At 55.0% G+C, this 14,552-nt stretch overlaps 1 protein-coding gene across 5 annotated transcripts; it reads left to right on the top strand.

Moving 5' to 3' along the window:
* The first annotated feature begins 241 nt into the window (after positions 1-241).
* TTC31 (tetratricopeptide repeat domain 31) lies at positions 242-14,137 on the top strand. Of its 5 annotated transcripts, none has more exons than XM_028744605.2 (18): positions 242-342; positions 426-472; positions 570-648; positions 2,662-2,912; positions 3,343-3,426; positions 3,542-3,610; positions 4,006-4,182; positions 5,003-5,143; positions 6,622-6,676; positions 6,848-6,938; positions 7,658-7,799; positions 7,886-7,990; positions 9,140-9,209; positions 9,418-9,541; positions 12,554-12,628; positions 12,779-12,881; positions 12,979-13,076; positions 13,350-14,137. In XM_028744605.2, the coding sequence occupies exons 1-18, from the start codon at positions 285-287 to the stop codon at positions 13,420-13,422; spliced, it is 1,842 nt and encodes a 613-aa protein (XP_028600438.2). In that variant the 5' UTR covers positions 242-284; the 3' UTR covers positions 13,423-14,137. The 5 variants fall into 5 exon arrangements, 4 of the variants coding, with proteins under 4 accessions (XP_028600438.2, XP_077789784.1, XP_077789785.1 ...); XM_077933658.1 differs by having other exon boundaries at positions 567-648; XM_077933659.1 differs by having other exon boundaries at positions 567-648; positions 12,979-13,087.
* The last annotated feature ends 415 nt before the right edge of the window (positions 14,138-14,552 follow it).

Here is a 14,552-nt window from a genome sequence, read left to right as displayed (position 1 = left end):
AGATAATTTTATATTATTTTTCAAGCTAGGTGACTTCCCTGAGCTGTCAAGTTGGAAGGATATATTCAGGCATAGAATTTCTCTAACAATAAACTCTGGCTTCTGTGTAAGGAAAAGAGCCGGGTGAGCTTGCCCTCTGCCAAGATGGCGCCCGGGGTGACTTTCCCTCGACCAAGATGGCGCCCGCCCCTCCGCTTCCGGAAGAAAGGCGTCACTTCCTACGGGCGCGCCTTCCGTTTCCGGGCGGAAGCGGGCGGCGGCGGGCGGGCGGGCGGAGCGGCGAGATGCCCCACGCGCGTCCGGAAGAGGCTGCGCCCCGCCCGGGCTGCCCGAGGGAGGCTGGTACGGGGCGGGGAGGCCGGGCTGGGGGGGGCCGGGCTGGGGGGGGGGCGCGGGCCAGGCTCTGACTTTCCCCTTCCCCGCAGGTCCGGCTCCGGGAGACGCCCGGGACCCCCTCGAGGAGGACTGGCAGGTGCGTGGCCGGGAAGGGGGGGGCGGGGAGGGAAGGGGGAGGGAGGGAGGAGAGACCCCCCCCGCCCCGCTCACTCCCCCCCTTCTCCCCCCAGCAGGTGATGGCGCAGCGGGTGGCGGATCACATGCCCTTCTTCCTCCACGAAGCCAACGCGGAGGCGGGACTGCTTTGCGCAGGTGAGGCGGGGGGGGGGGCGATGCCCCACTCCAGGCCCGCAGGTGCACTGGGCCTGCGGGGGGGGGGCGCGCATGCAAACGTGTAGCAGCAGCATTTCATTTGTATGCTGCCTTCCCATAGTTGAATAATTCTTCTTATTAGTAGTACAGTGGTACCTCAGGTTACAGACTCCGCTAACCCAGAAATAGTGCTTCAGGTTAAGAACTTTGCTTCAGGTTGAGAACAGAAATCATGTGGCAGCAGCGGGAGGCCCCATTAGCTAAAGTGGTACCTCCGGTTAAGAACAGTTTCAGGTTAAGAACGGACCTCCAGAATGAATTAAGTACTTAACCCGAGGTACCACTCTAGTACTTATACGCTGTGGTCTAAACCCCTGAGCCTCTTGGGCTTGCCAAGGTTGGCAGTTCGAATCCCCGCAACGAGGTGAGCTCCCGTTGCTCACTCCCTGCTCCTGCCAACCTAGCCGTTTGAAAGCACGCCAAAAAAAGTGCAAGTAGATAAATAGGTACCGCTCCGGCGGGAAGGTAAACGGCGTTTCCGTGTGCTGCTCTGGTTCGCCAGAAGCAGTTTAGTCCTGCTGGCCACATGACCCGGAAGCCGGCTCCCTCGGCCAATAAAGCGAGATGAGCACCGCAACACCAGAGTCAGCCATGACTGGACCTAATGGTCAGGGGTCCCTTTACCTTTACTTATACCCTGCCTTTCTGGCTGGGTTTCCCCAGCCACTCTGGGCGGCTTCCAACAAAAGATTAAAAATACATTAAAACACCAGTCATTTAAAACTTCTCTAAACTGGGCTGCCTTCAGGTGTCTTCTAAACGTCAGGTGGTTGTTTATTTTCTTGACATCTGATGGGAGGGCGTTCCACAGGGCAGGCACCACTACTGAGAAGGCCCTCTGCCTGGTTCCCTGTAACCTCACTTCTCACAATGAGGGAACCACCAGAAGGCCCTCGGAGCTGAACCTCAGTGTCCGGGCTGCACGATGGGGGTGGAGACGCTCCTTCAGGTCTACTGGGCCGGTTCCCGCCGTCGCACGTGCCAGTTGAAACCATGCTCAAAGCGGCTTACAACATGACAAGGTTTACACAAGCACAAACGTAACAAAAGTCACAAACAAGAAATAAAACACATCAAAAAGTACATTATGAAATGGAAACAATTTACACATAAATCATAAGATGCAACAATAAGAGCAATAACAGCAACAACCTCTCCCAACCCCCTGTAAACAATACTCCTAGATATAGAGGTTCCTGCACTGCAGGGGGTTGGGCTAGATTACCCCTGGGAGTCCCTTCCAACTACAGTTCTCGGATTCTAGGATATACACACAGATATTGCACAGAGGGGGCGGAGAGGCAAATGGTGTGAGTTGCTGAGTCCTGAAGGTACTGTCAAGGGAGCGCATCAAAGCAAATGACAAACACCCTTTGCAAACCATGGGTGGGTTTAATGAACGGAGGGGGCACAAGGTTGCCCATGGAAGCTCTATGCCCCTGAGCACCAGTTTCTGGGAATCACAAGCGTTGCGCTCAGGTTCCTGCTGGTGTGCTCCCCATTGGGGCATCTGGTTGGCCCCCCTGAGAGCGGGATGCTGGACTATAGAGCCCATTGGTCTGACCCCCGCGGGCTTCGCTTCTGTTGCTACATGTTTCTGCATCAGGATGGCTCTGCTCTGCTGAGACGGGTGCTTGGGGCCTGCCCCACAGCTGCCACATTTTGTCCCAGAAGCTCACCAGAGGCCAAGGCGAAGCCTATTTCAGAAGTCCTGGCTTCAGATCTGGCCGTAACAGCAGAGACCAAGTCGGGGCTAGCTCTTGCCGCTCTAGGCTGGACCAGGGCACAAGAGGGCATGTCTTTGTGTGCCTGCCCTGCCCGCTTCTTTCTCGGCAAAGGTGCCCCTTTCCTTTCTCTGCTGGGTATTTCCCCCAGGCCACGGCCAGGGTGCGTCAGCTGGGTTACTGCCTGCTCTCCAAAAGAGCTCACGCCCACTGTGTGGTCTCTCTTCAGACGTGGACAACAGGCCTTGCTGGTTTTGCGCGGCTGCAGCCAATGATGACTACAGTGACGATGATTGGGGGAGCGACGAGGAGGAACTGGAGGAAGAGAGGGCCCAGAATGCCAGCCCAGCCACATTCTGTGGCTTCAAGAAATCCTTCCTTTGCAAGCCGCCTGCCTTTGCCCTGCCAGCAAGCAGCAGCAGTCAAGACAGCCCTCTGCTGGGCATTTCTCTGCCCCAGAAGCAGCTGCTCACAGCTGAGGTGAGGCCTGCAGCCAGGGCCTGGTCACTCTCCTCCAGCCTTGCCTGCTTCAGGGCAGCTGTTTCTTGACTTCCTGCAACCCCATGGCTCTTGCCTCATGCTCTGGATTCCACCCTTAGCCCTTTGCTGCCTGCCAGACCAAACAGCACTTCCTGAAAATAATAATAATAATATTATTATTATTTATACCCTTCCCATCTGGCTGGGTTTCCTCAGCCACTCTGGGTGGCTCCCAACCGAATATTAAAACAGTATCAAACATTCAAAACTTCCCCAAACAGGGCTGCTGCCATGAAGCCCGTGCTTGAATTCTGTCCTGCCTTTTTGGGGGGAGCCTCAGCGCATGCTGGGACAGGTAAGGACAGCGATGTGTGTCTGTGCACACCTGCTTGACTATGCTGAAAGGTCTCGCTGTCCTGCTCTTCCTCAGGAAGCGGCGAGGAATGCAGCAGAGTTGGTTGCCGAAGAGGAGCGCATCAAGAAGAAGGCTGAGAAGAAGAGGATGAAGAAGAAGGTGCTTGCCTCTGTGCGATCCGCGTGGTGGGGGGGCCTCCGCTGGGGGAGAGGCTGTCTTTGTGCCTCCATGTCCGTCCATTGGCCCCATTGCGTGTGCTGCTTTCTCTTTCCAGAGGCAGAAGGACCGGAAGAAGCAAGAAAAGCGAGAGCAGGAGCTGATGGCCAAGAGCATAGCTGAGGCAGTGAGTGGCCACTGGGGGAGTCTGAACGTTTGCCCATCTGACACGGGGGATGTACAGCCCTTTCAGAGCGTTGCCGTGTTGCTTGCCGGCAGGTGCAGGTTGCTCAGATAAAGTGGGTTTGCAGCGTCACACAACCGCCCTGCAGGCAAACTGCAATGAGGGCTCAGGAAGAAACCCTTCTCCTCACCTTGAACCTTTGTGCTGCTTCCAGGCTGGCAAAATGGGCCACAGTTAGCGAAGCTCATTGGCAAGCGAGGGCCTTGTCTTTAGCATAGAGCTCCAAAGTCCAAAGGGTTGGCCTGGGCAGTGGTGGGTTGTGCAGAAAACCCCTTGGTTTTGCCCCAGAGGCAGGTGGCTCCTTGCTGCCCTCACAGGCTGCGTCTCTCCTTGTGCAGGACGAGTATTTGAACAGCAGCAGCAGCGGTGTGCAAGGTTCTGCCTGCCTGGCTGCCATTCCAAGTGCCTTGGGACCGGCCCGGCCCGATTCAGAGGAGAGCTCCACCCAGGACCTCAGTGAGAACATGGCTTCCCCGGGCAGGAGTCCCAGCAGGAGCACAGAGGAGGAAACGGAGGCAAGTGGGACCCATACACTCCTCTGCCCCTGGGAGGGAGACAGGCTCAGCAAGGGGGGGGGGAGGGGAAGAGGGAGCCTGTGGGTCTGGGAGAACAACCTAGCCCCACAAGTTGGGCAGGCAACCTGCTGCCGTCCTTGAAGTTCTCTTCAGCACAGCTCGGGCTTGTCTGCCCTTCTTGTTGGTTGCGCATCAGGACAGGCAATTTAGGGGGAAATTCCCTGTGAGGAAAAACTGTGTATGGTGGGGGTGGAATAATATTTCTTCCCTTTTGTGCAGTGGTCCCAGTATGGCCCAGCCTCTAACAGCAGCTATTTTCTTTCTACATTCTTTGGAAAGAAGAAACCGGACAGAACTTGTTTTCTCATAACAACAACAATTTTATTATTTATAGGCTGCCCATTTGAGTGGGTTGCTCCGGCCACTCTGAGTGGCTCCCAACAAAATAATTAAAACACCAAGCGTTAAAATACAGGGCTGCCTTCAGATGTCTTCTAGAAGTCAAAGAGTTCTGTATTTCCTTGACATCTGATGGGAAGGCGTTCTGCCCGATTCCCTGTCACCTCCCTGTTCTGCGCCTTGGCTGGACGCAGGCTGCGTATGGAGGGTCAGGGGGCAGAGAGAGGCTGCTTTCATTTGTGGCTCTGCCCATCCCAGCCCCATGGAACAGGAAGCAGCCTTTCTATGTGGGTCCTGTTTGGTGCGGGGAGGAGGCATTTGTGACCTGGCTTCTCTTTGGAGAAGTGCTCTTTGATAGGGAAGGTGTTTGAGAGATTCAGGACGTGGCCAAGAGTTGCTCTTTCCTGTCTCTCGCCTGCAGGAGGAGCTTGATCTGACCAGCACTTTCGTATCGAAAGCTCGTCTCAAGGTGGGCTCCAAGCCCCCCCCACTGCCGCTGCCGAGAAAGGAGAAGGCGGCCCAGCCGGACAGAAAGGAGCCAGAGGTGAAAGAGCAGGCGCAGGTGAGGACAGGTTTAGGAGTGGTTGTTTTTCATAGAATCATAGAGTTGGAAGGGATCCCCAAGGGTCATCTAGCCCAACCCCTGCAGTGCCAGAAACTCAACTCAAGAATCCCTGACAGGCGACCATCTAACTGCAGTTTGAAAACCTCCAGCAAAAGAGAGTCCACCACCTTCTGCGGGTCATCTAGTCCAACCCCCTGCAATGCAGTTATTTCTCCTTTATTGTCTTTTGAATCCATTGGTTTGGGTCCCGCCCTCTGGAGCAGCAGAAAGCAAGCTTGCCCCATTGAAGCTAATGGACGTGACTTACTTGGGTTGCTTAATTGCACTGGCTTCCCGAAGAGTATGGGGTCAGGTTCAAGGTGCTGGTCTTGACCTTTAAAACCCTTTGTGGCTTAGGGCCCTCATATTTACAGGACCTCCTTTCCTGGTATGCCCCGCAGAGGACCCTAAGGTCCATGAATAACCATAGTTTAGAGGTCCCGGGCCCTAAGGAAGTCAGACTATCCTCCCCCGGGGCCTTCTTAGTGATGGCTCTGACCTGGTGGAATGCTCTGTCCCAGGAGACCAGGGCCCTGCAGGATTGAACTTCCTTCCGCTGAGAGCCAGTGTGGTGTAGTGGTTAAGAGCGGTAGACTCGTAATCTGGGGAACCGGGTTCACTTCCCCGCTCCTCCACCTGCAGCTGCTGAGTGACCTTGGGCCAGTCACACTTCTCTGAAGTCTCCCAGCCCCACTCACCTCACAGAGGGTTTGTTGTGGGGGAGGAAGGGAAAGGAGAATGATAGCCTCTTTGAGACTCCTTCAGGTAGTGATAAAGCGGGATATCAAATCCAAACTCTTCTTCTTCTTCTTCCGCTGGGCCTGTAAGACAGAACTATTCTGCCTGGCCTTTAATTTGAATTCAGCCTGATCTTTTATTTCCCTTCTCTTCCCTCCCTCCCCTTTTATGAAGATCACCCACTCTGAGACCCCACAGCCAATTCTTCCCTGGACTCCTCACTGGCCCAGGAAGGACCAGTTCAGCCAGTTAGCCCTGGGGATTATCTAAGGCTTATTAGATGAATTTCCCCTAAATTGATTTCTGAACTTTGAATTTTATTGTTATTCATGTTTTTATACTGTATTTTATGCTGCTTTTACAACTAAGTGTTTTAAATTGGTTGTTAGCCGCCCTGAGCTGGGTTTTTAAACCGGGAAGGGTGGGGTATAATTAAAAAAATATTATTATTATTATTATTTATTAGATCTGCTCTAACTTAAGTTGAACACAGCCCATTGCTCTCTGTCCCCTAAGCTGTGCAAATTAGGAATCCTCGTCACTCGTGGGCACTTCTGATTAGAATTCTGGTTCTGCAGAAGATTCAGAACAGGGCAGGTGGGGGAATCGTGGCCTTGGTTTTTTGGCCACTGATCCCGGTCTTCCTCTCATGCAGAATTACAGGAGCCCCTGACCCCGTTCCTTGCTGCTTCTTCCAGGTTCCGAAGTCTGGGCTCCAGATGACTCCGGTGGAGCAGAGCATGGTGCTGGCAGGTGTGTGTTGGCCCGGGAATGCTGTCACTCTGCCCCCTGCCTCCCTTTTCAGAGGTGCTGAGCAGGAGCGCTTAGCCTTCAGAGGGCAAAGCCTTGGACCCGGGTTCTCAGCAAGTTCCCTTCCATTCCTGTGATGGCCTTTTCTTCTTGCTTCTTGCATGACCCTAAAAGATTGCGGCAACGAGACTGCCAAGCAGGGGGGCTACCAGGAGGCTGTGCTCCTCTTCACAGAAGCCGTCAAGCTCAACCCGCGGGAATACAGGTGAGCCCTGGGGCGGGGTGAGGTCCCCTCCCTTGAGCATGGCTGGGGGAGCTGTGCCAGAGTCCCCTGCCCTTCTGTACAGCAGGAGCGGGGTGTCTGTGGGAGCCTCTGGGTATCTGGCAGGATCAGGTGCAGGATCTGGACAACCACTTCCCTGGAGTCTCCCCAGGACCATTAAGCTGGCTGAGTAGAAAGCTGCCCTCGAGCCCTGGGACTGCCCACTACCTGACTCCAGGTAAGGACAGGTGTTCTGTGTGCAGAAGGTTCCGGGTTCAAACTGCGGCGTCTCAAACCAGGGCTTGCGGAAGGCCCTTCTCTGAATCCCTGGAGAGCTATGGCGGATTGAGACAGATGGAACAGTGAGCAGGCCCTGAATAAGGATCAAGCCGCTGTTTCGCCTGGCCCACGGCCAGCCAGATGCCTGCTGGAAGCAGGATTCGCACCCAAGAGCAACTCTTCCTTCCTTCGGTTTCCAGCAGCTGATTTTCAGAGGCATTGCAGCCTCTGCCTGCGGAGGAGGAGCCTAGCTGTCCTTGCCACTGGCCCTCGATCACTCTCCTCCAACCTTTTGTCTTGTTAAAGCACGCCAAGTTGGAGGCTTTCTCTGCCTCCTGCGGGAGCCAGTTCTGTAGTTTCTGTGCTGCTTAGACTTCCTTTTCTCCAGCTTTTGGCTTCCTGGGATGCCCACGAGTTCACCCTCTCCCTCGCCCTTCTGCCAGGTTCTTTGGGAATCGCTCCTTCTGCTACGAGAGGCTGCGGTGCTACGCGGAGGCTCTGCGGGACGCCCAGGTGGCCCTCAGCCTGCACCCCGGCTGGCCCAAAGGCCTCTTCCGCAAGGGCAAGGCCCTCATGGGCCTCAAGGTAGGGGCGAAATGGGTGGGGCAAGGCTGGGAGGGTGGCGTCCCCGGTGAGACTGGATCGCGACCGTTCTTCTTCCCTCCCACCAGCGTTACGCAGAGGCTGTGAGGACCTTTGAGGAGCTCCTGCACTTTGACGGCTTCCGTGGAGACGCCGCCGTCCAGCTGGAGAAGTGCCGGGTTCAGCTTCTGCTGGTGAGCTGAGCTGGAGGCCAAGTCCTCCGTGCCCTTCAGGAGAGGGCACACAGGGCTGCAGCCTGGCTTGGGGCCGCCAGGATCCAGGAGTGAAGCTCAGCAGGGATAGTTTGCATGGGTCAGGGCATCTGTTGGGATTGGGCGAAGGAAGCCACCTGAGAAAGAAGGGGGTCTCAGTGGGGTGGAGAGCAGCGCTAGGCACGTTCTGCCACTTGCGTGGACCCCATTGTGACACTGGATATTTCTGGGCATCAGGAAGAACGTTCTGAGGGTAAGAGCTGTTTGACAGTGGAAGGGTCTCCCTCGGAAGTTGTGGACTCCCCTTTCTTGGAGGAATCTCAGCTAGAGATTCCTACATTGGAGGGGATTGAACGAGATGACTCAGGGTCCCTTCCAGCTTTGCCATGCTATGATTTTATCTACATGGTGCCCAGGGAACAACTTGCACCTTAATATCAGCAAGACAAAGGAGATGGTGATGGACTTTAGGAGGAAGAGAGGAGAACTAGCCCCGCTGTACATCAGGGAGGGCTGTGTGGAGAGAGTCTCTTCCTTTAAATTCCTAGGGGTTTATCTCAGTGAAGACCTTACTGGGAAAATCAATACAACCCAGGTGGTTAAGAAAGCCCAACAGAGACTCCATCTCCTCAGAGTATTGCGGAAGAACGATGTCAATCAACATTTGATGATCTCCTTCTACCGGTCCACAATAGAAAGTGTCCTTTCATACTGCATCACGGTGTGGGACGCTGGTTTGACATCATCTGATAGGAAGTGCCTACAGAGGGTGGTGAATACAGCGTAAGATATTATGGGCTGTCCCGTGAATCCGCTGGATGACATCACGGAAGAACGTTGCCTCAGGAGAGTGAGGAAAATTCTCAGGGATGATTCACACCCTGTGTGACAATAAAGTGACAATAAAGTATTTCAATTTCAATTTTGTTAACCACCAAAATATCAAAACACGGTAGCATGTGTAACACTGATGCCTCACAACAAATGAAACCGATCTGTAGAAAACACAACTTGAAAAAAGAGACAATGCATGTATTTTTGTAAACTCAGATACCCTTAATAAAAATACATTTTAAAAACAAACACTGTAGTAGCTTACAAATAAAGCAAACGATATTTTTCTTTGGACAGGAAAATGGTTTTGGCTCCTACCCTCCCGAGTGGAACGTCCGTGCCAGAGAATCCTCCTTGCCCCCGGCTGGTAAGAGGGCTCTCAGTGGGGCAGCTCCTTCACGTGACAGAAACCTGGCGGTGATTGTGGGGGGCCGCCAGGGGCAGGGATCTCAAGCAGCCCATGGGCTGGCAGCCCCCGGCGCGTGAGGGGTGGGGCGTTGAGCCTGCTGGTCCTAATGCATTGCTCCCTCCTCTCTTCCTCCCCCCTCCTCTCCTCCCGCTTCCTTCTTGGCAAGGTGAGCAGCCAGGTGGGCATTCCATCAGAAGCATCTCCCAGGCCAGAGGGCACCTGGCACCTCTCACCATCACCAGCTCTCAGGGCAAAGGGCTGCTGCCATTGGCTGCGCAGGCCCCAGTCAGGTAAGGCCACGGGGGTGGGGTGGGGGTCTCAGGACTGTGGCTGTGGGGAGAGGCTGGGCTTTCACCCAACCCGAGGGCACACTGCTTTCCTCATAGCATTTGTACCCTGTTGGGATACTGCCGGGGAGACGGGGGCATCAGGCAGGCCCCTAGCTCGCTCCGGACGATCACTGGTCTCCCGTGGAACAGCATCAGTCAGTCAGCGACACGAGGCTCAGATGCGTTTGGAGACCCGTGCACGCTCTGTCAGCAGAGTGAGTGAATCTTCTCACAGTAGAAAAGGCGGACAGAGAGATGTGCAAGCAAAATGAGCAGCCTTTTATTCAGCATAGCTCAGGAACAAAGGAAAACATGTCCGCTTGCCTTCGTGTCCAGCAAAACAGCAGTGCAGTCATACCTCAGGTTGAATGTGCTTCGGGATGAGCGCCTTTGAGTCGCGCTCCGTGGCAACCCGGGAGTAACAGAGCATGTTACTTCCAGGTTTCGCCACTTGCACATGCGCAGACGCTCAAAATGACGTCACGCATGCGCAGAAGTGGCGAAAAGCGACGTGTGCATGCGCAGGCGTGCCATCGCTAGTTACGTTTGCTTCTAGATGTGAACAGGGCTCCGGAATGGATCCCGTTCGCATCTAGAGATACCACCTCGGGTTAAGTATTTAATTCATTCCGGAGGTCTGTTCTTAACCTGAAACTGTTCTTAACCTGAAGCACCACTTTAGCTAATGGTGCCTCCAGCTGCTGCGCCACCACTGGAGCATGATTTCTGTTCTCATCCTGAAGCAAAGTTCTTAACCTGAAGCACTATTTCTGGGTTAGCGGAGTCTGTAACCTGAAGCGTATGTAACCCGAGGTACCACTGTATAGCAAAAGCAACGTACAACGGAAGTTCCCAGCAGACAGTGCTGGAAGTAAACAGGCATGTGAAACCCCACAGCCATGCCTGACCCTTTTAAGGTGGAATGGAACTATATCCTAACATACCCCACCTTTCCTCCAAGGGGGGGTTGGTTCCCGTCCCCATTTTATCCTCCCCACAGCCCTGTGAGGTAGGTGAGGCTGAGAGCGAACGTCTGGCCCCCAAGGTCCCCCAGGGAGCTCAATGGCTGAGTGGGGATTTGAACCCTGCTCTCTCCCTGGTCCCAGTCCAACTCTCTGACCACATGGACACTGTGAGGCCAGGCTCCTTTGATGCCGCTCCTGCATTCCAGGCCCTTTTGTGACTGCAGCATCCAGACAGTCTCTGAGAGCAGGGGCTGAGCGCCTACAAAATCAGCCTAGTGTGCAAAGGTTAAAAACTAGATGTTTTTGTATGTGTTATAAAATGAAATCAAAAGAACTTTACAAAAAAAATATTCTTTGGCACTCTGCTCAGCTTTGCCTGTGGCCCCATCCACAACCAGCTTGTGGCCCTCAGAAGGTTGCCTCGAAAGCAGTGCGGCCCTGTCGTGGTTTTGCTCCGTGATGATCCAGAGCAAGTCACAATACTTAGTTAGCAGAGTAAACAAAGCTTAAACTCAATGCAGCTTTGACCCAGTATTCCTGAAGGAGCGTCTCCACCCCTATTGTTCAGTCCAGAATTGTTCAGTCCAGCTCCAAGGGCCCTTTGGTGGTTCCCTCCCTGCTAGAAGTGAGGTTGCAGGAGACCAGGCAGAGGGCCTTCTCTGTGGTGGCGCCCACCCTGTGGAACGCCCTCCCAGCAGATGTCAAGGAAATAAACAACTATCTGACTTTTAGAAGACATCTGAAGGCAGCCCTGTTTAGGGATGCTTTTAATGTCTGATGTTTTATCGCTTTATTATTATTATTATTATTATTATTATTATTATTATTATTATTATTATTATCATCATCATTAATTCTGTTGAGAGCCGCCCAGAGTGGCTGGGGAAACCCAGCCAGATGGGCGGGGTATAAATTATTAGTATTATTACTATTATTAATGCAGGGTTCTCCAAATAGAGCAGACTCAGTCAGCTTCATCCAGTATTATTTTTTTAAGGCAAATGAGCATAACAGTTCACGAATCCAACTCTTCTTTGACTTAAATTTACAATAAGACTAAAAACTTAGCACTTAAACATGCTGTATTCTGAACAGATCACCACAGAGGAAACAAAGTACAGTGGTGCCTCGCAAGACGAAAATAATCCATTTCGTGAGTCTCTTCGTCTAGCGGTTTTTTCATCTTGCGAAGCAACCCTATTAGCGGCTTAGCGGCTATTAAAGGCTTAGCGGCTAAAAGGCTATTAGTGGCTTAGCGGCTTAGAAAAAGGGGGGGGGGAGCGAAAAAAAATCGCAAGACGAAGCAAGCCCATAGGGAAAATCGTCTTGCGAAGCAACTCAAAAACGGAAAACCCTTTCATCTAGCGGGTTTTTCGTCTTGTGGGGCACCACTGTAGAGAGAAGCAAGAAGGAAAGAGAAAGTGAATCCCAGGCTCCTCCTCCTGGGCTGTTATTCTAGGAAGTGTGACCTTGGGAGAAAGAGATGAGCTTAACTCCGCTTCTCTGAAGGCCTAACCCCAATCAGGAACCTTCTGCTTGTTTCCAGGCAGAATGGAAACTTCCAGCTTGTATCACACACAGAAAGTTCCAGAACCTTCTTGAATCAAATAGAATAGAAAAGACCTTGACACTTTAAACCAGTACTTTCTGTCCTACAAAAATGCCGACCCTGACATGAGCTGGAAGGAGTTCCCTCCCTGCTTCAGCCTTGGCCGCTTGCTCAGGCTGCCCAAGAAGGTGGACAGGGGCTGGGTCCCGGCTGCCTCCTGCCTGGGCGGCCTTTGGGCTTGCCTACTCCTGGCTGCCACGTCCGTTGCCACAGTGAGCAGGTGGGGAGGAGCCTGGGGGCTCCGCAGGGAGTTGCCCCCGATGGGCTTGGGTGGGGCGAGGTCCAAGCGAGCTGTGGGTCAGGACGGAGGGAGCAGGACGAGCCGGGGGGAGCCACAAGCAAGCTGAGCGTCCCCTGGCCCCCCTGGCGGCTGTGGGTGACGATGTGCTCTTCTCCCAGGGAGAGGTTTCCCGTGTGGGTGGGGAACCTGACGCCCGCCATCACCCAGGAGGTCCTGCTGTGCTACTTCCAGCCGTGAGTATGCCCCTCCTTCCGCCCTCCCCTGGCTCCTTGGGGCCTCAGCTGACCCAAACCGGGAAGGGAGCCTTGCTTCCGAAAGCCCCAAATCCTCCACCGCTTGGAGTCCGGCCGGCTTGGCTGACACCGACTCTCCTTGGGCCGCAGGTTTGGGCCCATTGACTCCATCCGCTGCCTCCCGCGAAGGTTCTGCGCCTTCGTCAACTACACCTGCCGGGAAGCGGCCGAGGAAGCCTATGTGGCGTTGCAGGTGAGGAGGTCCCCCCGTCCTTAAGGGGGGGGAGCATTGCTTTCTCCTGCCCCCCCCCAGCTGTGGCCACAAAGGGTCTTCTGTCTTTCCCTCCCAGGGCGTGGAAGTCAGAGGCTGCCACCTCGTCCTGCAGCTGAAGCACCCGGTGCACGCCACTCCTCCCCTTGCCAAGGCACCCGGAGCGCCTCCGAAGCGGTAGGCAGCAGGTGGGCAGGTGCCTGTTGCGGACATGAAGAGCAGGCGGCCGTTTCAGGCTGGCGTAAGGGATGTTGAGGCCTTCCTGCTGCCTCTCCCCCAGGGCCCCTCTCCCTCTGCGGGGCTTTGGGCGCGGAAGGAGGGGTGCAAAAAGGGAGCTGGCAACATGGGCAGGATGCCCTGCCGTCCCCTGATGGGGCTTGCGAGGGGTGCTAGTGGGAGCAGTGTCACTCCAGGAAGCAGCAACCCCTCTCCCGGCTCCTCTTCCTCCAGGGAGATTCCTCTGGACGCCCCCGCCTTCCTGAGCTCCTCCTGGCTCCGCCGCCTCGGCCACCTCCCTCAGTGAAACACCTCGGCGGAGAAGTTGCTGTGGTTGCAAGCCGACATCCCGGCTGGGCCCCTCGCGGCTGAAGATGTGGAAGATGTGGGGACCGGACTGTGGGCTGCACCCTTCCTGCGGGTCGGGGGGGGGGGACTGGTGGTGGAGGACACAAGCGCAGTTGCCTGTGGGAGCCCCCCAGGAATGTGGGACTGCTGGGTGGGCTGTGGCCTCTGCCTTCTCCAAGGCTGCCCCTGGCCATTTGATCTCCCTCAGGGAAACTGAGGCAGAGGACTGGGGCGGTTGGGGGGGGGCTCTGCCCTCCTGTTGCTCCTGGGAGCCCTCCCTTCTCCAAAGCAGGTATCTGCCCCCACCGGGTGTGGAATGATGCACCTGCAGTGGGGCAGGCAGCTGCCTCTTCAGCCCCCCCCCCAACTCTACTGCCTCTGTGGGGATTAAGTCCTCTTCTGCTTCGGTTCCTTTGAGCCCTGCCCCTCCCTGAACCCCATGCACTGGGTCCTGGTGAGAATGGGGAGGGCAGGAAGTTGTCTGTGTGTGGGTCCCCCTGCCTGAGGGTGTGGGGCTGGTGTTGCTGGTGGGTGGCCTTGGGGTGCCCCCTCGTTTGTGGGGCCCAGAAGGCAGGAGCGTTCTCCCCCTGCCCTTTTGGTTCTGCTCCGTGTGTTCAGGGATTTGTGCCTGCCACGTGGTTTTTACACTGTTCACAATAAACTCGTTAAAAGCCGGCCGGTTCCTTTCGTAAGAGGCGCACTCGTGAGAGAGGGCTGCTCATTCTGCCAGAATCTGAGCCCGATGAATTCAGGGCTTTGCCACAAAGGGAGCACGAGCGGCTGGGGGTGTGAGGCCAACCCTGCCCCCCTTGGCACACCTTTCCCCTCTCTCTGGGCTGCTCCCCGTCAATGGAGGCCCACTCACGCCCTCGTCTCCATGGTCTCCTGGAGAGACCATAGCTGTCAACCTTCCCTTTCTTTGCGGGAAATTCCCTTATTCCAGCGCCGTTTCCCGCTGCTTTCCGCTGCTATCTCAGATTGTTAGATATCCCGTAGACTGTCCCCGGGACTGGTGAGGCTGCTGATCCCTTATTTTCAAATCTGAAAGTTGACAGCTATGGGAGAGATCATGGCCGGGTTTCTGTGTGC

This window comes from Podarcis muralis, chromosome 9 (assembly GCF_964188315.1).
Source record: "Podarcis muralis chromosome 9, rPodMur119.hap1.1, whole genome shotgun sequence".
NCBI lineage: Eukaryota > Metazoa > Chordata > Lepidosauria > Squamata > Lacertidae > Podarcis > Podarcis muralis.
This window is presented reverse-complemented; position numbering and strand designations above follow the sequence as displayed.